This window comes from Eublepharis macularius, chromosome 6 (assembly GCF_028583425.1).
Source record: "Eublepharis macularius isolate TG4126 chromosome 6, MPM_Emac_v1.0, whole genome shotgun sequence".
Taxonomy (NCBI): Eukaryota; Metazoa; Chordata; class Lepidosauria; order Squamata; family Eublepharidae; genus Eublepharis; species Eublepharis macularius.
The window spans coordinates 16,975,740-17,000,222 of NC_072795.1; the positions used below are offsets into that span (position 1 = coordinate 16,975,740).

Below are 24,483 nucleotides of genomic sequence, written 5' to 3' on the forward strand. Positions count from 1 at the left end.
GGTGTGAATTGGGCCCATTTTGAGGTGCTGTGGCCTGCACTCCGCAGCAACTGAAAACGGGCCTGTTCTGCCACAGATTGGGCCCATTTTGAGGTGCTGCAGAGCACAGGAGCGCTCCTGTGCTTCGCAGCACCTCAAAAACAGACCCGATCCATGCTGAAACGGGCCTGTTTTGAGGCGCTGCTTAGCACAGGAGCACTCCTGAGCTCCACAGTGCCTCAAAACGGGCCCGATCCATGGCAAAACGGGCCCGTTTTCAGGTGCTGCGGAGCGCAGAAGTGCTCCTGCGCTCCACAGTGCCTCAAAAATGGGCCCGATTCAGCATGGATCAGGCCCATTTTGAGCCCCTGTGGAGCCTGGACGTGCTCCCTGGGGCTGCATGATTATGTCACTTCTGAAGTGACGTCATCGTGCCTGTGGGGGCGCGTGCACCCCCCTATCCCCCAAGGTAAGTGCCAAGACCCTATCCCCCGCCCAGATGTTGAGGGGGCCTGGCAACCCTATGGGACAATGAGGGACCAAAGCCGTACCATTCCATCCAATTGCACCTTATGGTTCACAGGAAAAAGCTGGTGCAATGGCCTTTGTGCACGGTGCAGCAGCAGACCGTCATCCTTTTATGTCATTGCCAAGCTCTGATTGGCCAACCAGATCACTTCATATTGCTGGGCTATATGGGATAAAAAACAGTCAGTTCAGCTATGCCTTTGTCTTGAGTTTGGGGTCTAGTTTGGATCCCTACCCTTGGCCTTGAAGCCTGGAAACATTGATGGTGAAAACTATGTTAGACTGGCAAAGGATCTTGTCAGGTATGTTTAGGAATTAGATTATCTATCTCTTTGTTATTTTACCTTTTCTTTCTGCAAGTGTTCTAAAATTAGTAGTTTATTCACCTTCTAATGTATTTTACCTCTGTGTGATGTTTCATAGGTTTTTGGCTTCAATCTGAAAATAGTGCCTAGGCCAACTTGCCCCTCTGCTACCTTTTGTAACTTTTTGGCTGGACTCAACATAGCTGACTTCCCAGGTATAGACCAGTAAGGCCTGAGGCGTCATTCTCCAGCCTCCAGCTAGGATTTAGTAGTGGAACTGGTGGCAGCTACTGAATTTGGGGAGCAGGTGGTTCCTTGTGAAGACTCCCCTGACCCTGTGAATCCTTTCAGTCCTTGACAGTTTTCGTTTTTCTTGTGTTCCTTTTAAATGAACTTCTTCTCTTTCCTTTCTCTTTTGCAAATGCAGGTACTAAGACTGTTTTTAAGAGGGCGATGAGTGGGTGGGAAAGAACTTCTCCTATTTTGTTACCCCCCCATAGGTGGGCAAAAGCAACTGGTGGGAAGAGATTAAGTGGTAAAATGACAGAGGATGAAAAGGGTTAAAGCCTGTCTCGCCATACGCACCCGTAAGTCTCTGGAAGATCGTGCGAAACTCATAGCACGAAGCATCTTCCTGGCACGATTTCCCAGCACGATCCCTTTTAATGGCGTGATGATGTCAGCAATCGCGCCATTAAACGAGATCGTGCCAGGAAATCGCGCTAGGAAGATGCTTCGTGCCGTGAGTTTTGCACAATCTTCCAGAGCCTTTGGGCATGTGAAAATGGCCTTTGAAAAAGGTGGCTGCATATGCCAAAGAAAAAGGTTGCTTAAAAGGAGCATAGAGCAGTTAGACCTTTACCTTCAACAGCCCCCTTTCCCCCTCAAACAAAGGAGGGGCAATATGAAGCAAAGGGAAAAAGTGTTTCACCTTTTCCTTAACATCTTCCCTACCACAAATCAACCTCAAGCTATTTTATTCCTGTGGTTGAGAGGAGAGGGGCACTGTTCCTTTACCGTATCTTCTTCATATTATCCCCCCCAAACTGTTTCTTTGTTGGGAAAAAGCAATCAAAGGGAGTTATGTGTTTCTGAGGTAATGTTATTTTGACCAATAGAGAACAGGATTGAGATTTACACTGTGAATGATTCTCTGTGTGGGATAGGTATAGCTTTACCTCAAAAACTCGTAACTCACACCGATTGCTTTTTTCCCACCAGAGAAACAGTTTGGGAGGGGTAATATGAAGAGGATATGGTAGGGGAACAGTGCCTCGTTCCTCTCAAGCACAGGAATACAATTCCAGAGGCTTTATTGAGTAAAACCTCATTTCAGACATCCCGCAAAGTCTGAGCTTTAAATAAACTGTAGGTAGTAGGATCATCTGAATATGGACTACTCTACCAATCATTGTTCGTTAGGGCTCATCAAACCAGGATCTGAATCTGGTTTATTAACTATGGTGTTGAGGGATGGATGAACGTTACCTCAGGCGATGGAAAAAAAGTGACGAAACCAGCATTTGGTTAGGCAAACAAAGATTTGAGCGATCGGCTGAATCCTGATTATACAAAGTAGTCTCAATGAAATCATGGTTTCTTGTGGTGAACTCAGCCTCTCTCTCTCAAAATACTAGAAATCTAAGTAATCCAAAGAATTATTCTCATGAAGTGCAAGAAAAAAAAAAGATTTCTTCATCCTACACAAACATTCCCTTATGTAGAAGTTATTGCCATCAGAAGACCAGTAGCTTTCGTGGCTGTTAACAAATTTTGATAAATTAATGGAGAATAGAGAAGTCCATCAATGGCTAATCCAGTGTTTCTAACACTGGAGTCTGGAAACCCTGGGGGTGGGTAAAGGTACTCTAGGGCATGCCCTTCTTGCCCCATTCAACTAATATGAGAAAAGAGCCCTCTCGTGCCCTTTTCAGAAGTTACATTCCCGTTGCTGTGATATGTATGGAATAAATATACTATTTGTGATCCAGTCCTGATACACACATTCACCATTTTGGAGGGGAATGTGTGGATTTTTCCTCTTCAGTACATATTTACCAGGCCCCAGATTAATCTGGGGTGTGGTATGTGTCCTCCAAAGCTAGAAGATACATGTGCTATTCTTTTCAAACTATACAAAAATCTGTATATGATAAATTCAGATAATTCTTATGTTCTTATGCTCACCTTTCAAAAATGGATCCAGGGAACATCTGGTGTTTCATGATGCAGAGGCTGTTCAGGTCACAGGGCTAACAGGTAGACTAGACAGCTTTCTGAAGGTAATTTTGGCCTGTTTAGCCATGTGATAAGCCAGTTGAGTTGTTTGAATTGGCCTTAAATTTCCAGGTTTAGAATAACAGAACTGTACACAGGGAAGGGAAGTAAAAGACAACCTCATTGGTATAAGACAGGATCCCCTTATAACATTTTACCAGCCTGGTGCTAGCCTTGTTTCCTAAAAAGTAAGCCCCATTGTCGTCACAAGAGTTTAGTCCCATGTAAGCATACATAATCCTTACATACATGTACAGACTGCAGCCCTCAAAATATGATTGTTTGCAATAACAATCCTGCAAATGGTTTCGGTCTCTGATTTGTTTACCCTAGTGTGTCCTGAGCATCTGATAAACAGGGTAAGGGACGCTGTGAATAGAGTAGTACAGTTGTGGATGGCGTTTGACTGAGTCCTAAGAATTATTTCCCCTTATCTCCCGGAGACGAAATGAAAACAGTTATTTAAAGCATTTCCTATGGCACTGTAGAAATAATTGTGTTCCATGCCAATCAAGGAATGCCATGAATTTCATGTCAAAGGTGTTTGACAGCTGAATTTTCCGTGTTTGAATGAGGTGTGCAAGGAGGTGGGCCAGTGATAGCAACACCAAGGGAAGACCATCCAACCATCAGTGGCTGGTGAGTTGTTGAGCAAAGGTATTGCTTGGAGATGAGCCCCCCCCCCCCCGAAAGTATACCATGTTCACTCTCCTCCCTCCTGCCCTGACTTTGTGATGGTCATGGGGCTGACATCAAACCTCCATTGGGCTCTGGCTCCAGACAAGATGAGCAGATGTGAGCCAATCAGCTGATCTGATCGATTGGCAGTTAGCAACTTGAATGCCTGCCAAACAGATTTGCATCAGTTTTTTCCAAAACTGCACATGTGTGAAGTGCTGCTGATCCAGGCAGATTAGCAGACATTAACTAACGAATGCTTAGATGGGGTAGGATTTTTTAATGACAGCATTTATTTATGACTGATTTAACTCATCCTCACAGTGAGACACCATTGCATTTTTCACCTGCTGTGTTGCTGGAGGTTTTTAACAAATTGGTAATTGCTATTGTGCATTTGTGATCTAACAATCTAATGCTGTATTGCTAGGATCACTGAAGTCTCAACTTTCATTCTTTTAAAAGAAGCCTGTAGCCCTTACCATTGTGCCTACAGCATTCCCCTTATAACTCCGCAATGGAAGGGGCTAGAGGCTTTATTTTAAAAATGAAAACTTGAACTTCAGCAGTATGAATGCTTGATCACAATAGTGCAATAGCAATTACCTTTTAAAAAAAACCTTCTAAAATCCTTCCTGTGGAACAGTGGGGGAAATGGTGGCAGGCAAAACCAATTGTACCGTACTGTACTGTTAAGAAGGAGTACAGTAAAGCACCATATTGAACAGTCACAAACCAGCTGAGGAAAGCCAAACCAATAATTGAAAACCAGCATCTTGTTTGTGGCTCACAAATGGCTCACGAGCAGAACTGGTGGATGTTTGAGAATCCCTATGCCAGTATAGTTGGGAAATTAGTTTTAAAATGATGAAGAAAGATGAAAAATCGGATGAAGAGCAAAGCAATGGAAAGAGCCTCTAAATAACTTAGAGCCTCTTGATGTCAATTTTCTTAGGTTCACATTGTAGACAGAGAGGGATGTATAAAATAGACTTATTTTAACCAACTTATTTAGAGCAGATCCTTAAAAATGAAGCCTACCAAAGGAGTTTTTTTTTTTAAAACAAGCCATTTTCGATTGCCAGGCATAATGAAATCTCAAAAGGTTTAATTGAATAGTTTTTTTGTACCAAATCACACAGTTTTGAAGTCCTGATTACATGCCCCAGGAATTTATTTGCCTGAGAAAAGTTGCATTATGGATTACAAGATCAAAGATTAATTTCACTGCTGCAGACTCATTTGTACAGCTCAGACGACATGTGCACAGTTCATGGAACCTTGTAACACCATAAAGTTTTTCAACATTACATTATTGAGAAGGGGAAGGATGTATTTAGAAAATGGAAGGGCTGGGCAGACCAAATGTGCTTTTCTCCTTTTGGCAAAAAAAAAAAGAAAAGAAAAAGAAAACTTTGCTTCCAATATGCTTACAAATAATTAAAAACATTTGACATCAATTCCACAGGTTGATTGGAGATCACTTTTTCAGCAACACTCATGTATGAACTTGTTAAGATTGTTTCTGTGATCAGGATCTAAGGAAGTCCTGAATATGATTTGTCATTTTTGAGAGGCAGGGAGAAATTCAATATAATTGATGCCACTCACTACCTAGTTTGCTTTCCTCCCTGCATGTTGGGCTCCAAAACAGTTAAGTTGAAATGGTATCAGGTAAAAGGTGTTGGGAAAGGCCTTTTTTGTTCTGCCCAAGATATCAGGCAACGCCAGGTGGACCAATGAAATAAGGCAGCTTCATATTTACTCACAGTAACTACTGATATCCCAGGCTTATTGTTCCAGCTTCATCCTTTTCATTGACTCTAGCATCCAACAATATGAGTATGTAATAATTTTCACCGATTTATTCCTCTCTCAGACCTATCTTCCCCTTATAGTTTTTTGGGGACTGTGCAGTTATTATACCCAGCTTTTTCGTCTTCCCTTTTTAGTTTGCTCTTGCTGTTTCCAAGCAGCAAAAACAGTATGCTTGGGGTTAACCTTGGTAAGAAAAAAGGCGATCATCAGAAATGGGCCGTCATATGCAACACCTGGGGTTACTTAGCAGTAATACAGATCTTGGACGTTAAAAGACGCAACCCACACAATATATGTACGTATAGATGCATTTGGATTTCATTGTTTCTCCTCCAAATTGTATTAGGAGGAATTTTTTTTGTAGTCATTAAAAAACCTTCTCTGGCAAGAATTATGGCCGTTTCCACATGGCTTACCTTTGCTCGGAACGACCCGGAACATCGCGCAAAAACCGTGGAAGATCGCGTTTTCTCACACACGATTTGCGCAACGTCACGCGATGTTGCGCAAATCTCGCGCGAGAAAACACAATCTTCTGCGTTTTTGCACAATGTTCCGGGTCGTTCCGAGCAAAGTTAAGCTGTGTGGAAACGGCCGATGTGCCTGGTGTAGGCAACCCCCTGCCAGATAAGCTGAACAAAGACATACCATTCTGGTTGCCCGCCCAAGCAACAGAAAGAAGCCCCTAAACTGCAGGTAGCAGCGCTGGGGCAGTTGGCGTGAGAGAAGGCCACTGGCATGAATTATGCTTGATATTACTTCCCAGAACCACACAGCTGACCCCCAGGTCCAAGGCAAACCCCTGGGGCACTGGCAGCACCACGGGCCTTCAGTTTGCCCCCAATGGCCTGGACAAGTACAACAGTAATCTCTCCCCTGCTTTGGTTTTCCTGTCCAGCACACCAACATCTTCACAGACAGATGCTGTGTTGTTTTCAGCACTCCGGGCCTAAAAGGTTGCCTACCTTTCTGCTAAACTGTCGGTGAACAGGCCTCACAAACTGGAATTCCAAGCGAAGGACCAACGAAGGTTATTTGGACCGAAACGTGATCATGAAATGGCATCAGACACTCCTCACACACCCGTCCCGGCACTGCTTTTCTTTCTTATCGTTCTATCCAGGTTTGGAGAGTGTGAGTTACAAGAAGGATACTGCTCACTTTCCAGTTAGTAAAAGAAATAATAAAATATAACATATTCATATTACAATACACCACTAGATATAATATTCCTTTTTGTCTTCTTGTCTAGTATTCTTTTTTTAAATATCCAGTAAAAAAATCTAAAATAGTTGGAAGTAAAAAATGAAAAAATAGCTGACTGTGTTTTTTCCCCCTTTAAGTTCTTCTTTACAGTGATATGGTAGCAAAAGCAAGAAAAATGCAAGAATAAAAGTCATACATCGGATGTTCTGGTCCCATCTCTGCCAACAGGGCTCAGGTTGGAGTAGAAAATGAAAGGAATTGAGAGAAATTTTAGAGATTGGTTGGATTTGTTTTTTGGCTGTAGCTTTGGTAGATAATGATTGATGAACAAAAGGTATTGCAAAGAAAGGTTTTGATAGATAGCTCAAACACCGGAACGGAAAGCTTAACCCTGAGCATGAGGCAACATGGTTTATTATCACCTAGATCCAGAACTTTCAAGCCCCATCCCCCAATCCAAAGAAACTTAGTCATCTGTTGAAATGACAGGGGCATCACTGAAATTAACCCAGTGGGACCCATTGAAATAAATGAGGCATTAGTTGAAAATGAAATTCTGCCCTCAAGGGATAGCTGACTCATGGTGACCCCTGCTGGGATTTTCATGGCAAGAGACTAACAGAGGTGGTTTACCATTGCCTGCCTCTGCAACCCTGGTCTTCGCTGGAGGTCTCCCATCCAATTGCTAACCGAGGCTGACCCTGCTTAGTTTGTGAGATCTGACGAGATCGGGCTCTCCTGGGCTATCCAGGTTGGGGAGGGGTGCTAGTTAGTTGTGACTAAATTGTTCTATTGGTTTTAAGCAGGACTCATATTCTCTGGATTAGGGCCTGAGATTGCAGCAACCAACACTTGCAAACTTGTGTGCTTGCCCTTTGACCTCAATGGAGAGAGCATTGGTTCTGGAGATAGGCATGTGCTTCCATCCCAGTTCCACTTCAGCCAGCCTATTGGATGCTCCTGCTTTTCTCCAAACCTCCGTCCAACCCCCAATACTGGTGGCTGAAGCAGGACTGGTGGTTCACGCAAATATGTGCAGCAATGTAATACATCCCTCGAGAACGGATTTGCACTGAAATGTCGATGCATTCGTTGACAGAGCTTGGCAAATGGTCACACTGAGCCCTATTTTGGCTGTAGAAAAAAAGGAGGAGAAAACGAGAAAGAACCGAGTACTAAGTTGCAGCATAAAATCAAGATCATACCGGCAGTCAACGCAAACGCTAGTTCGTTCTCTCACCTTCTGCATAATAATAGCATCACGTTTGCATATAGAACAGCCTTTTTCGTTATTGCTCTACTTCATAAAAATATAAGGAACTTAGAACAGACGTACACATTACAAACTTAAGGTTCTTTGGTGAAGAATGAAAAAAAACAGTATTTTAGCTGTCAGTCTGTCCTGGAAGCAGACTTCCGCTCCTATCTGTTGATCCGTTGGATCCTCTCGCAGAGAAGAGACAAGTACTGGGTCAGTTTGACCATGGCAACGATTGCAAGTCCTCCTACCATCATGCACGATGGCCAAAAGAGTGAGTGGAACAGCACGTTGGAACTGTAAAGTTTGGTTAGCAGCACATTCTTCTGAACCCCTTCTGGGTCGTAAAAACATGAAAAGTGCTGGTACTTCTTGAAGTTTTCCATGACGACAGTCACCGCAGACAGGGACTCCTCAAAGTTCTTGCCACACTTGGGTATATAGGAACACTGTTGGGGAAAAAAAAGAACATTAGCAGCCAAACAAAACGTTCCCAAAGTGTTTTCACTATCAAGCCAAACCAGTCACGGCTTTCTTCCCAAGGCTCTGCTTTAGAATCCTCGATGCCATCATAAAAGCCAGGGCTTTTTTTCTGGGAAAAGAGGTGGTGGGTTGCCCTCGGAGAAAATGGTCACATGGCTGGTGGTCCCACAGTATGCCCTCCGCTGCAGTGCGGAGGGCAATCTCAACTCCCCTCTGTCTGGAGGTCAGGGGGCGGGGCCACCAGCCATGTGACCATTTTCAAGAGGTTCTGGAACTCCGTTCCACCGCATTCCAGCTGAAAAAAAGCCCTAATAAAAGCACAGTTCCGCAAATTCCCGCTGAAAAGACTTAATGCTAAAATGCGTTTTAAACTAGGTGCACTCCTGATGTTCCTCCCACTTTGTGCACTGGGAAGACACAAAAGCTCTGTTTTGGAAGGGTTTTTTGGGGGGTGGCGGCGGCGGGGGAATCTCTTGCACATTTTTATGTCTAGAATGCTTTCTTGGGAGCATTTTTACAGCCTTTTAAAAGACTTTTTAGCGAATGCAGGTTTTACACTTCAGTTACAGAAAGGAGAAAGGCTGGTTTTAAGTGTCATTTGTTTTTTAAAAGTGTCTTTATTCATAATGCCTGTGGGAGATTCCAAACGTCAACACTGTTAATGCCAATGATTGCTGCTTAGGTAGGATTATAAGGTTATAAGATTGATCTGTAAACAAAAAAGTTGATTCTGAAACAGTGTAAAAGGGAGAAAGAGGAGGGCAGTAGCTTAGAGCCAAGCTACACGTGACGCCTGAGACAGGTTGGACGCTTGTCAGCTTCCCTCAAGTTTTGATGGGAAATGTAGGCGTCCTGGTCTTGCAGCTGTAATGGAGAGCCAAGCTGTAAAACCAGGACGCCTACATTTCCCATCAAAACTTGAGGTAAGCTGACAAGCGTCCAACCTGTGTAAGGCGTCACTTGTAGCTTGGCTCTTAGTGAGACACGTGCTTTGTATTGCCAAAGCCTTTAGAGTCCTGGACAATGCTGGAATCTTCAATTAAAATGCATCTGAGGGCCAAGCTACACTTGCCATTCAAGTGTCATTCGTCACTTCTAGCTTGGCCCTCAGAAAGCAAGACTCGGGGCCAAGCTACAAGTGACAAATGACACTTGAACGGCAAGTGAACAGACTCACGTGTATTCCTCCACAACCCAATGGAGGGCAAGTGAACAGGCAGGAATACACATGTCTGTTCACTTGCCTTGCCGTTCAAGTGTCATTTGTCACTTCTAGCTTGGCCCTAGGGTTGCCAGTGCAACCAATGGGACTCAGAGTCTCTCTACACAAGACATCTGGCACATGTTCTTCAAGTGTTGGGTGACATGATGTTTTCTGGGAACTAAGAGCCAAGCTACAAGTGACGAATTACACTTGCCTGGCAAGTGAACAGACTCGCGTGTATTCCTCCCTGTTCACTTGCCATTCACTTGCGCTCCACTTAATCAAGTGAACAGGGAGGAATACACCTGAGTCTGTTCACTTGCCAGGCAAGTGTAATTCGTCACTTGTAGCTTAGCTCTAAGACACTATGCAGTGTGCATTATTTACTTCACACTCTTTCATCTCCAGGAAAACTAGGTGAATTCAATGGCTCTGTTTGGGACCAGAGTCAGGCTTCAAGCTGTTTTGTGTCTTGAAACTAGTGTCAAAAGAAGGGGGCACAAAAGCCAGGACTAGTCTGAAAGCAAGAGGTGCTTTGATCTTATTCCGTTTGAAACACTCACTTTGCCTGAGCTGCAGCATAATGGTTAAGGGGTTGGGATGCAAATCAGCACTCTGCTGGTTCGACTCCCACTCCTGCCTTGAGCTTTGCAGGTGGCCTTGGATTAGTCACTCCTCTCAGCCCCAGTTCCCCAACTGTATTGTGGAGATAATAACACTGACTTTGTTCACCTCTTTGAGTGGAGCACTAATCTGTCTAGAAGAACGGTATATTATCACAGTTATTATTATTTGACAGCTGCTGTGCTGTAGCATAGTAGTTAGGTGGTTGGGTTGCGAATCAGCACCCTGCTAGTTCGACTCCCACTACTGCCATGAGCTTAGCGGGTGACCTTCAGCAAGCCACTCAGCCCAACCCCCCCCCCCCAGCTCTATTGTGGGGATAATAATAACACTGGCTTTGCTCACTGCTCTGAGTGGGGCACTAATCTGTCTAGAAGAGCAGTATATAAGTGCAATTATTAAAGGTCTTTCCCAACATCTGTGAACTGAAATCCTTTAACCAGAGATGCCAAGGACTGAATCTGTGCCCGCCTCCCCATAGACATATCGTGCACTCTGCTGTGAAGCCTACAGTGTTTCTGGTGGGTCAAGGAGAAGTAGGGTTATCCCCCCCAGCTTGGGAAATTCCTGGAGATTTGTGAGTAGGATTTGGGGAGGGGAGGGATCTTAGCAGGTCTGTGATGCCATGGAACCCACCCTTGAAGACTGCCATCGTCTCCAGGGGAACTGATCTCTGTAGCCTGAAGAGAAGTTGTAATTCTGGGAGAATGCCAGGCCACACCTGGCGATTGGTAACCCTTGGGAGAAGGGGGTGAGTTTGTTTGTTTATTTGTAGTCCACCTTTCTCATTGAGACTCAAGGCAGATTAAGCAATGTGAGTCAGTACAGGGAGAATCTCTCTACACAAGACGTCTTACGCGGGGATGCTCAAGCGAAAGGTCTTACACTTGTTCTCCCACTGTGGGTGCACATGCACTGCTCGGGAGACAGAGTACACTTGAATATAAGAAGACCACACAGAAAGTAAGTTGCTTGAGGTTCCGAGTTTCAAAGACATTTCAATAAACAATGTAATAGGGTCTATACATGCAAATTTGCAAAGATTTAAAACCAGCAGAAATCCAATACAGAGTTGAAGAAATGCTGAAACAGAGCGCTCTTAAAAGTGATACCTTAAAACTCATTTTGATCCAATAAGGTTTACAAATATATACATTTATTGGGTCTTCCCAGCAAAGCTAGGTTACTTGGAAAGGAGAAGCACTTGGTAAGCGTTTTTATGGGTTGATAAGATTTCAGGAGCTGTCTGCATAATAAATTGAAATATTAAGGGCTGCATTTGTCCTTGATTTAGGAATGGCAGAACACGTCCAGTTCTGTCGTCAGTTTAATTTGAGAACAAAAGGCTTCTGGAGCCAGCAAAAAGCAGCAGCGAGTATGCTTTGAAGTGAGGGGAAGATTATTTATTTTGTAGTTTGGTAGACTCGTAAAGGCTAATACTGCCTTTTCTATTTTTCAGGCCTACTCTGAGATTAAAAGTGCAATTGTATAGTCATAAGTCATAGGACCGAAATAATGTTCGGTACTAGAGGTCTGTTTTCCCCCAATTTTTGTTTAATAATTAAGAGATTGTGATTTATAGACCCTCTGATTGTGCGTGGGTGTGTGGGGGGGGGCAGTCTGAGGCCGCACCAGGTTGTTCAGTGCAGCCTCAGTACCTGGCAAACAGCACCCAATAGGACTGCGACATAATGACATCATTAGTCTGCAGCGCACAACAGAAGCTCAACGCATCATCCGTCCTCGTGGACTGACATCATCAGCCCTCATTGGGATCACTTGGATGCAAAGCCACACTTTGGATACTGAGCTTGTTGGCCATGCGAGGCAGGTAAGGAATGACTTGGCTCGGAACCAGATTTGCTTCAGTAATCTGAGTAGGTGGAAAGAGAAGAACCTTTTAATTCCCTTCCAGGTTAAAAAGTCCAGCATTACTGTCAAGGGGCAAGATTTCGGTTTCAGTTTGTGCAAGAGTACATCAGAGGGGAAAATACAGAGAGAGAGACAGCTTTAGAGAGCAAACCAGAACTTGTCAAAGAAGCATTAACTGTACCTGTATTAGATTAAGAGGCAGGGCAACTGGGAGGAATTAAGTGAGTTTAGAAACTGGCAGATGTTTTCAAGGTTTCAAGAGCCAATGGAGCTGCAGTTGTTAAGGGCCAAGCAAGACATTATATGCAGTCACGTGTATCTTTCCCTGATGCTTTTTAAAAACCAAAAGCACCCTTGGGAGGCTATGAATTTAAGCAGAGGAGTAGCATAGGGGAGACAGGGAGAGGGGCTGTTCAACCTTTCCCTCCCACCGCCCTTCTCCTGAAAAGCTGCTTCTCCCAGCTGCTTTTCTTCTGGCAGGAGAAAAGATATGGCTGTCTATATTTTGGATGGAAAAAGAGAATGAGGGGAGAAGAGAATGAGGGACAGCCTCCCCTCCCCTCTTACGCGCCGCTTGAACTCACAGCCTCCTAACCATTATGTTTGGTTGAAAAGAGAAGCATCAGGAGAAAATGACACATGTCTGTCTGTAAGGTCTTGTTAAGGGGTCCCTAATCTCTTTGAGCCTGCAGGCACATTTGGAATTCTGACAGTGTGGTAAGCGGAGCAACAAAATGGCTTCCAGAAAACAGTTGCTACAGCTTACCTTCAGTCACACAGTGAAGATCCTTGTGCTGTGGAGGCAGCTTGCCAACGCAATGCTTTTACAAATCTGTGCAGCCAATCAAATTTCAGCTGGCCAATCAGAAGCCTTGTGGGGCAAAAGCCCCACCTGGCCCCACCCACCTTCTCAAAACAGTTGGTGGGTGCCAGGAAAGGTACTGGCTGGCACTAGGGATCCCATTCCCCTGGTGGGGGTGAGGGATCCCCCCCTCCACTACTCCACCCCCTGCCACCACTCACCTGGCCGGTGGGGGAGAAAGGCACAGGAACAGGCCTCCCGGGCGTGCTCCCAGGGTGGCACAAAAATGTCAGTCCTGGGAGTGATGTCATTGCGCCTCCCCAAGAACATATGTGTGCTTTGCAGCAGGCTGATTTGGGCCCCAAACAGGCCAAATTGACCATTTTGAGGCCCAAATCGGCCTGTTGTGAAGTGCATGTGTGCTTCTGCACCCACACAATGACGTCACCCAGAAGTGACAGCAACGGAAGTGATGTCATCATGTGGGGGTGTTGGCACTTTGTGCACATGAGTGAAGCATACTGGGGCCACAAGAAAGGTAAGCCCCAGGTCTCCAGCCTCCTGCTGGGACCGTAAGGGGACCTGGCAACCCTAGTTGGCACAATAGTGCCCCTCTGGGCACCATGTTGGGGACCCCTGGTCTAGTCTCAGCCTTAGAGTCCAAGCTGAGAGCCGGAGTGTCCCCCCTGTTTAAACCTCTTATCAGCTATAATCTTTTCTGGGGCTTTAAGGCTAGGGGGACACTGAGTTGAGTCTTGCATGGTCTATTCTTGATTAGAATCTCCATGGTTCATGAGCATGTTTGACATTTATAAAACAAGAGGGCCTATTCAGAACTTTTTAACAGGTTAGGCAAACCAAACTCAAGTTGACTAGAACTGAGTACTCATTCTTGCTTCAGAGCAAGATGAGTATCCATGTTAGTCTGTTTGTAGAAGTGGAGAAGAAGAGCAAGAGTCCAGTAATACCTATAAGACTAACAAATTCAGAGCTGCAGCTCACGAAAGCTCATACCTTACCACTAATTTTGTTGGTCTTATAGGTGCTACTTGTTTCTTGCTTCAGAAAGTAAGAAGTGCCTTATGGGTTTCGGCCAAGCTCCTTCTAGGGCAATATTCTTTACAAATATCCCTGTATCCAGCAGGGCTTATGGGGTGTCCTGGAAACTGGCCAGTGGCCAATTGCTAGACTGTTCTTGACGATGATCTGGTAACCTTTCCCTTAGCCAGGCAGGCGACTGCCCCTTCAGCTCCTGCCCCCCGCCCCTTCTCTGCAGATAACAATGATGGCCTGCCTTACAGCTGCTTTAAGAATGACTGAGATTTATGAGTTCACTTAAAAACTAAAAATATGCTCTCTTGAAGCCACATATTGGTAATGCTAATAATGCTGATACTACTGATAATAAAGGAGGAGGAATATTTAGAGACCCACAGTGCAATCTTAGGCAGGGTTATAACATTCTAAGCCATTCAACTTAGAAGTTAGATAGGAGGGCTGTACTGTAATGAAGTGGTCTCAAAGAGATGCACCAGTAAAGAGACAGAGATCGTAGACTTACGTGCTGTCTGTTGCTTTAAGTATGGTCCTACTGGGTGTTGTTCAATATATCAGTCTTAGAGTTGCTTATGCTCTGTTCCAGACTTTCTTCAACTCTGTGTTGGATTTCTGCTGGTTTTGAATCTTTGCAATTTGCATTTATAGACCCTATTTCATTGTTTCTTGAAACATCCTTGAAATTGATTGTACAAACTCACACCATGTAATTCACCTTGACTGTCAGTGAGAAATATATACAGACGTACATACAAACAAACTTAAACCTTGGCTACCTCCAGTGTGAAATGCGTAGCCCAAGGCAAACAGAGGCTGCCTTCCCAATTCCTGCTTTTGCAGTTAGGGGTACATGTCTCCCTCCACACATATCCTTCCTAATAAAGGACATTTCACTCATTTAAAATGACCTGGATATGTAATACCCTCACCCCAAACAAGAGCTGATCCAGTCAAAAAGCAGCCAAGTGAAAGCCCATTTAAACATAAAGAGACAACCTGGGAGCACATGCGTGAGCTAATTAAAAGTGGCTGCATTAACTATGTTGGGAGGCAGTTGTCTGCAGCTGAGCTTATCACAAGGTCTGAGGCCACCACAATAAGAGCTTGCGCTAGGTGGGTGTATGAATGATGGAGGAGTTTGTTAATTTCATCTTCACCTCCCCAAAGGCTCTGTCAATTTCACCTCCCCTTTGGGGAGGCGAAAATGAAATTAACAAACCCTCTGAGACTTGATCTGGGCCAGCTCTGTCTAGAGAGGTGAAATTGACAGAGCTCTGTCTTTTTAAACTACGCTTCCCGGCTAACATTGCGTCTCCCTACACTTGAGTGTTCTCGTATAAGATGTCTTGTGTAGGGAGACTCTGAGCCAAAACACACGTTAAGAAAAACCTAGGTTCAGCACGTGTTCTCTTACCTCAAGGTTTGCCGGGATCTGTAGGAGTCCTGGAAGCTTAAAGTAGGCGTCCTGGAAGCTTAAAGATCTGTAAGGGTCCTGGAAGCTTAAAGTCCTGGAAGCTTAAAGGATCTCTAAGCGTCCTGGAAGCTTAAAGGCGTCCTGGAAGCTTAAAGCTTAAAATACAGGCGCCTGTATTTCCCTTTCCCTTTTTGCTGCTCTGTAAATGCTAAACTTTAAGCTTCCAGGACGCCTACAGATCCCAGCAAACCTTGAGGTAAGAGAACACGTGCTGAACCTAGGTTTTTCTTAACGTGTGTTTTGGCTCTCAGAAGGGTGAGTTTCCTTTTGAAGTCAAGCTCATGGGGAAAAGTCACACTTTCCCCCAGTGATATAGGAGCAACCCTGAGCAGGAGTACTCAGAAGTATGTCCAAGATTATGGCATGGCTTACTCCCAGAAAAGTGTCCTTAGGGAAGAAGAAGAGAGCTCTGATTCTCAAAAGCTTCCACCCTTAAAATCTTGTTGGGTCTCTGAAGTGCCACTGGACTCAAATCCTACTGTTCTACTGCAAACCAACACATTTACCCACTTAAAACTGTCCTTAGGACTATGATAATAAATTTGGTTTTTTTTTTTAAGGGATGGGAAAACAGGATCCAAAAGACACTGCATCTGCTACTACAACTGAGTAGCAACTGCTCACTTATTGCAGAATAAACTCCTTTTCCGGAAAGGCCCAAAGAATCACTATACCAGCCCTTGTGCTTGCATGAGGGTAGACCTACTGCTGTGCCAGTGCAACATCATAAAACAAGCGATTCTGCAAGGTCGTTATGCTGGAATTCGCAATTATACATCTGCCGGCAATCATTGGGATCTGTGTTCCAGTATCTGATTTCGCCCTATCTCGGGCAATTAAATTTCTACGCAGCTACGACTGTTATCTCTTGAGCGACTGTAGGCAGATAATGAAGAGATACATGTGCCTGAACGTCATCAGTGCAACGACGAGGGACCTCCTGTGCCCCTTTCCGCAAACAAAGACAAACAGCCATCTGGAGAAAGAGCTGCACATCACAGGAAGAAGCCGTGATGCGCGCGGTAATGTTGCATCGCACAGATGCACTCGCAGCCTGGCAGACCGTATCTCTCTGTTTCTGCATTTACAACGTTCATTATATTTTCAGCACAAAAGGGAACATGTTCAAATTGGTACAGCCATGCTAGGGTTTCTTTGCCTTTGCAATGGGAATATTTAGTTAGTAGTTAGGTTTGTTGCCAGCATGGAGTTCATGGGTCCGCTGCCCCATCTGGAGCACTGATTTGCCCCACAAAATCCCCCTACTCCAAGTACCCAGGCTTTTTAATTTCTGACATTTCAACTTAAAGAATGGCTGCTTCTGTTTTCAAAGAGGGAAATTTCTAGTTATAAGAAAACAGAAACAAAACAAAAACCTGGTTGCAGGGGAAAACAAAAACAAAATAAAAGCATGGTGGCAGGGGATACCTTCCAAAAATGTAAGCGTTCCAAAACCTATCAACTTAACCTACTCAATTCTGTACCCCCCACCCAAGATTCCCCACAGCAGATTTTTCAAGGTAGAAGTCATTTTATTCTTAAACATGCCTGAAATCAATTCCCCTTTAGCCGGGGTTTTTTTCTGGGAAAAGGTGGTCGAACTCAGGACCACACAATGACCTCATTTTGGGTCAGCTGGAACAAGGGGGGGAGTTTTTAAAAGTTTAAATCGCCCTCGGTGAAAATGGTCACATGGCCGGTGGCCCCACCCCCTGATCTCCAGACTGAGGGGAGTTTAGATTGCCCTCCATGGTGCGGAGGGCGATAAACTCCCCTCTGTCTGGAGATCAGGGGTGGGGACACCAGCCATATGACCATTTTCAAGAGGTGCCGGAACGCCGTTCCACCGTGTTCCAGCTGAAAAAAAACCCTGCCCTTTAGTCTCCAAGACTGTACTGTACTGTTACTCTGCATAGGTTTGTACTGTAAAAAGCGGTGCCTTAAGCAAGCAATTTAAGAAACGTGCTTATTAATAAGTGTCTGAACATGAAAGTTATTTATATTCAGCTCATATATTTTCTAGCAGCTACAATTCCTAGAAAAGCAAGATTCAGATCCAGTAGCATTTTAAAGACCAACTAGATTACCCTGGAAATCTAGTCGGTATACTGTGCAACTTATTCCAAATTTTCTACTAAAGACCAACATGGCTACCCATCTGAAATGTAACAATTCCTAGCTATTGAAATACACCAAACTATTTGGACTTGGCAAGTGGCTACTACACATTTCTGTCCCCCTAGTTGTTGTTGTTACTATTATTATTATTATTAATAATAATAATTAATAATAATAATAATAATAAAGTGCCATCAAGTCTCAACTGACTGTTGGCAGCCTCTCAAGGGGTTCTCAGGACAAGAGATGAGTAGTGGTAGTTTGGCAATTGCCTGCTTCTGAATAGCAACCGTGGATTTCCTTAGTGGTCTCCCATCCAAGTACTAACCACAGTGCTGACGTTGCTGAACTTTCAAATACTGACAAACGTGGGCTAGCCTCCTGGCCTATTCAGGCTGCTATTACCCTATTAGTTATTTTTAAATTTGTGATTCCTACTTTGACGGGATATTTGGTATGTATAGTTTTGGCATGTTACTGGACCTGAGTCTCTGGGATGAGGTACTCCAAACATTGAAGTAAAGAAGAAATGGTAGCAGGTCATTAATTTCCTTCAACACAACTTCCTCTATAGCAGGCACATGTCTGACACTTGCCCACCCATCCTGGAGACTTGAAGGGAATAAGCATGGTCTTCCCATAGGACCACATAGGGAGCAGGGGTCCCCAACATGGTGCCTGTGGACACTATGGCGCCTGTCAACATCTTTCCTGGTGCCGATCAAGTGTTTTTAGAAAATGGATGGAAACTTTGATATTCCTTGCTGGACTGGAAATTTCTCTTTAGCCTTTGGAATATTACAGCCTTCAAGCTGCAGAAGGGACAGAGAAAATAGTGTTGCAGTTGCAGTTTGGAGAGAGATTTGGGAATTTAGTGGGCGTTAGCTAAATGGGAAACAGGCTTGAGCAGGCTGCAGGGATTCGTACTATTAATCTTCAGAATCTGATGCAGTACTAGCCATTGTTTTGTCTGCTTTAGGAGCCTGCTTGCTTTCAGTATGCTCTGCTTATGATTTGGTAAATAACTAGATGTTATAAAGATGTCAGAAGAAAAAAGAATGTGTGGAGAAACCATTCCTGGAATGTTCTGTTCTTTCGAGAAAGGTGTGTGTTTGAGCTGAATATGCAGAGGTTGGACCATGGAAAACAAAAACAATACAGATTAAATTCTGTCTCAAGGAAATGCAAATGCTGTCCAGAGTCAGATTCAATAAAAATTATTTATATCAATATACTTGCTTTGCAGAAAGTTACTTTTATTTTAAGCCTGGAATTGGAGTGTTTTCAGAATCTTATTTATTTTAGCCCGATGCAAGTTGGAAGCCTCTAGGAAGTATATGGGCAGGGACGTTAAGGGGACTCACAACATAGGGACAGTTTACCACGCATGGTTGAACATCACAGCTATCAGGGCCTTTCCTGAGCTGCTTCTCAGGCGCCGTTAATGCATCTCTGCAATCACGAGGGATGGGATATAGATTTTGCCCCATAGTCTTACCTCAGAATTAATTTTTATTGTCTCCTCTGTGTGGTAAAGTAGATATTTTTGTCCCAAAGATGTTACATTGACATACACTTGCAGACAGGGGTACTGAGAGGGTTTCCAGCAGTCCGGGCCACAGTTGAAGGAGCAGTTAAAGGTTTCTGTGATGGAGGCATTGAGGAGTGTACACTGTGTTTCTTCTGTCCAAACACTAGTGAGGAAAGAGAGTTTAGACAAAACACTGTGAGAACAGGAAGACAGAGGCTCTGACCTCATTTTTTTTTTTAGTAGACAGTTCCAAACCCCTCTCCTTAAGAACTCCCCAGTCCTAGCAAGAGCCCTGAGTGTTAAAACTGTGGCAGGTGGGACCAATTCCATTCCTTCAACTCATTCTAGAGAATTGGCCTGAACTTCCAAGATAAGTGATAATTTCTAATAACTTCTCTGTGCTCCCTAATTATGGTGCATTCTGAGGTATCTGTTGGATATTTACATACATGTGGGAAATCGAACCCTTCTTTCTGCTCTGATACCAATGACGGAGGTGCCCTATAATGCCCCCTCCTTTAATCATTTGTCACACATGGTCTCTAAGTCTGTCTGTCCACTTAGTCTCCCCGAATCACTTTGTAAGCAGGAGAGGTTTGTTAATGCAAAGGAGGGAAAGGAAGGTCATATACTGCACTGAGTGAACCTGGAGCCTTTCACCTAGGGAGAAGTCAGCGGAGTGCTGCATTTCCCATTTGAAGAGAGACCCCAGTGCATTTGTGACATCAGTAGCCGTTGATTATTCACAGAAAATGTGTTTAATTTAGCACCATTTTAAACTACTCATTTCCTATGGAAAGCGGTTCTGTGACTGGAGGGAAAAAACCTGACGTACAGATTTCTTTGCAATTTCATTTGGACCAGGCTGAGCAACATCACTGTCAACCGTAAAACTTTCCCACGCATTTATGAGAAAGTTCCTCACAGCGCTAGGAGACCCAGGTGCAGTGTGATGCAGTGGTTAGAGTGTCAGACTAGGAATCTAGTCTGGGATCAAATCCCCAGTCTGGGTGACCTTGGCCCAGTCATTCTCTCTCAGCTGAACCTACCCTATAAGGTTATTGTGAGGATAAAATGAAGGAGGGGAGAATGCTATTGTAAGATGTTTTGGGTCCCCATTGGGGAGATAAGTGGGGAATACATATCTCAATGAATAAATACTTTTAGCCTTCATTCCTCACAGTCTAGAAGTTGCCGCCTTCTTGGTTCTTCAGCAGGTTGGTAGACACATATACATATACAGACATACAGGGCTTTTTTTCTGGGAAAAGAGGTGGCGGAACTCAGTGGGTTGCCCTTGGAGAAAATGGTCACATGGCTGGTGGCCCCCGCCCCCTGATCTCCCGACAGAGGGGAGTTGAGATTGCCCTCAGCACTGCAGCACAGAGGGCAATCCAAACTCCCCTCTGTCTGGCGATCAGGGGGCGGGGCCACCAGCCATGTGACCATTTTCTCCAAGGGCAACCCACTGAGTTCCAACACCTCTTTTCCCAGAAAAAAAGCCCTGAACATAAGGATGTGCATCTTATGGAAATAGATCAAGATGGGTAGCTGTATTAGTCTGTCTGTAGCAGTAGAAAAGAGCAAGAGTCCAGTAGCACCTATAAGACTAACAAAATTTGAACTAGGGTATGAGCTTTCGTCAGTCTCAGATAAGTGAAGAAGTATCAGGCAACTGAAGAAGTGAGCTGTGACTCACAAAAGCTCATACCCTACCACAATTTTTGTCTTATAGGTGCTACTGGACTCTTTCTCTACTGCGTCTTTTGAAAAGTAACGCACGGCAGAGGAATGACATCCATACTTGGAACCAAAGGCAAGGGAACACTGGCCCAATTACTTTGGCAATGAGAACATGCTCTTCCTCCCTTGTGAATGGTGTCACAACTGTAGAGCAAAACTTGCCAAACTGGGGGACTTCATTAGCGGGGACCAAATGTCTATGGAACGGGGCCCATTTTGGTTCCATACTAGTTTGGTAACAGCCCTCCCCCAATAGACATCTTCAGCAACTGACAGAGATATTCTGTCTCTAAACAAGATGGGTCCATGTGTCTGTTATTACAGATAGACATATCAGTAATAGCAGATGGACATTGATGGATTGTGAACTTGTCCAGACCTTAGTAAGGGCCATCTAAATAAACTCCAACATTCTACCTCACTGGAACATTGTCAGGCTGAATTAATTTCAGGTAACTATGGTGCTTTGATATCCTTTTATGGAATATCACGTGGGGCGGCAACATCACCTGTGATTCCAGAGGAATGCTTTGACCTTAACTGTAATTGGCAGGGATGTATAATTAAGGATGCCTGAGAAGAGAGAAGATTTAGAAATGTAAATACTAGCAGCTTTTTGTTCAGATTCCTTTCCAAAGGCTTAACTCTTTGCTCTAAATACAGCACAATGGATACTCAGCCACAACTCCTGCTGATCACTGTAGTAATTATTGAGACAATGTGACTTCAACGATGGGATAGGTGTGGAGACTAACGCTTTGACCTGCTAACCAAAGAGGTTCTATCTGAGATGGGTTTGCTGCTCCTCCTGACGTCCAGACCTAGCCACCATGTTTCCTTATGCTAACATCTGTGTTTAATAGGATATGTAAGGCCTCAGCAAGCAGCAGAAAAAGTGAAGGGCAATGAATCAGGAAAATGGTGGTTCATTGCAGTTCATGGTTCGTTGTGTTTCATGAACCATGAACCACGAACTGGTATGAATTTGCCCGGTTTGTGAACTGGTTTGTTTGGTTCATGAATACATCACTTCTGGGGCAGCAGAAGGTCTGCAGAAAGCCCATCCCCTGTTGCCTAGGAAATGGATTGATTGGTGCCAGGCTGTTTGCAGTGACGAACCAAAAAACCAACCAAATGAACCAGCCTAAAAATCATCACAGCTCGTCACAGTTCGTCAGAAATGTCCTCTGACGAACCACTGGTTCGCGAAACCCCCCACCAAAATGGCCCAGTTCATGATGAATTTTGGTTCGTATTTCGGTTCGTGTCCACCTCTAATCAAAACAATTATATACTGCCTTTTCCAATGGCTCAAGGCAGTTTGTAACATATAACTAAAACCATCCAAGAAACAAAAAAACCCCAGTCACTACCTCCTCCTCCCACCTAATAAAATGCTTGCAACTTATACTCCATTAAAAGCTCTGGTGAATAAATCAGCCTTACAGTCCCTCTTAAATGTTTCTGAGGAGGGTACCCCCGCCACGCCTTTGGGGAGCCTGCCCCATAAAATAGGAGCAAGGACAGAGAAAGCACAAGCCCTTGTTGAGGCCAAGAAGGCCATATTTACAGAAGGTGGCAAGCTAAAGGACCCTCGCCAGCATGTAGAAACATAGAGAGAGATGGTTCTTCAGGTCTGTGGGGCTTTAAAGGTACTAACAAGCACCTTGAATTGAACTGAATGAAACTGCTTTAAAATAGGCAAATATGTCCATAATGGCCAGTGCCCAACAACAATCAGTATCCTGTATTCTGAACCAGTCGCAATTTCAAGCTTGTCTTCAAGTGCAGCCCAATGTGAAGTGCATTACAGTAGTCTAGTTAGATAAGCTGTTGTAGTGCCAGTTTTGTTGTGAAAACTGTTTAAATTAAAAAACAGAAAAGGGGGAAAAATACATAGATTAGTGCGGCCAGGTTGGCTGAGTCTAGGAACCAGATACGGCGGGTAGAGGATACTCTTTGCTGCCTCACCAAGCTGCTTTTCAAATCGCCTGGCTGGGTTCACAAATAATCCCAAACTCTTAATCTGCTCTGCAAATGCCCGCTCTGGTGGACCCAACCTGTCCCAAGTATTAGCCTTCCTGACCAGCTTTATCTCTGTCTTGTCTATATTCATCTTCCACTTGTTCTGCCATAACCACTTTACCATGACCGTAATCTTTTGACAGCTGGGGAAGCCCTATTAGGCACATGCAATTTGCTGTGCTTAAGAGCATCTGGGGCAGTTGAGGAGGAATGGCGCATTAGCTGTGTTGGATCAGGGCAGCGGCAGAGAAGGCAGCAAACATGAGGAGTTGAGGCAGAAGGGGGTAGTGGAACTTGCCGCCTGAGACCACTGCCTTACCTCGCCTCATGATAGACCCTGCCCTGGTTCATGAATCTCCAGCCACAGGACAAACTTTCAGCTCTTTTACCAAGAAAGGAAGCACCAGAAGGCTATTGGGAAAATTATAAACAGGAGCCGCAAAAATTGTGAGTGATAATGTCTCACTCTTTGCAAAATCATTACAAGGACCAGCAGGATTTCCACTTGTGAGGCGACGGTATTACCCCTATGCAAGGAGAGGAAAATAGAACACCTCAAAGTGCTGCAAAACAGATCGGTCCTTCTTTACAAATTAAACTTCCTTCTTTTCTCATTTTAAAGCTTACGGTTTCGCAAGGCTGCTGATTATTACTGCTACTCCCTGCTGAATTAAACCGGGGCTTGTGTTCTGCAGCAATAGATGCTCCGTAATGTGTGGACTTGAGTAGGACATAGATTAGCTGATGAGGACATTAGTCAAAAGCCCATATTGTAAAGAAAAAGACTGGGGAAAAGCCTTCCATCTCTATCCTCCTGCAATTAATACATGGCTAAACAATGACAACTGAAGATCATACATCTGAGGCTGGTCTCTAAACACTCCCTCCACCTTCTAGGAGCTCAGTTCCATTTCCGTTATTGGAATAGGTCTCTTGCAGGGCTTTTTTTCAGCTGGAACGCGGTGGAACGGAGTTCCGGAACCTCTTGAAAATGGTCACATGGCTGGTGGCCCCACCCCCTGATCTCCAGACAGAGGGGAGTTTAGATTGCCCTCCACGCGCAATCTCAACTCCCCTCTGTCTGGAGATCAGGGGGCGGGGCCACCAGCCATGTGACCATTTTCTCCACGAGCAACCCACTGAGTTCCACCACCTCTTTTCCCAGGAAAAAAAACCCTGGTCTCTTGTATTCCTTTTCATACATTGAATCAGTAGATGGGTCATGAATTGTTCAGGTCTGGTATAGGGCTGCTTCCCCCTGGGATTCTTGACAGTGTGCAAGAACTTACATGCATGCAATTTGCATACTTTAGGTAGGGCTAGTCCTAGCCTTCAACTCCACATGGAAGGTTTGGAAGCAGGCTTTTCCACTATGAATCTTCTTCCCACTCTTCATCTGTTCAATGGCAAGAAAGTGTGCACATGGCTCCCATTGTGTGCATCATGTGCACATGGCTCTCAACTTATCAACATTTGAATGTATCACCTATATAAGGCAATTG

At 44.4% G+C, this 24,483-nt stretch overlaps 1 protein-coding gene across 2 annotated transcripts in view; it reads right to left on the minus strand.

The window, feature by feature from the left end:
- Positions 1 to 8,213: 8,213 nt before the first annotated feature.
- The window catches only part of KCNMB2 (potassium calcium-activated channel subfamily M regulatory beta subunit 2), a 35,521-nt gene continuing 19,251 nt past the window's right edge, over positions 8,214 to 24,483 (minus strand). For both annotated transcript variants that reach the window (XM_054983815.1, XM_054983814.1), the window contains 2 exons: positions 19,181 to 19,376; positions 8,214 to 8,498 (listed from right to left, as the gene is read on the minus strand). In XM_054983815.1, coding sequence (XP_054839790.1) covers positions 8,214 to 8,498; positions 19,181 to 19,376 — 481 coding nt within the window. The remainder of the gene's footprint in view (positions 8,499 to 19,180; positions 19,377 to 24,483) is intronic.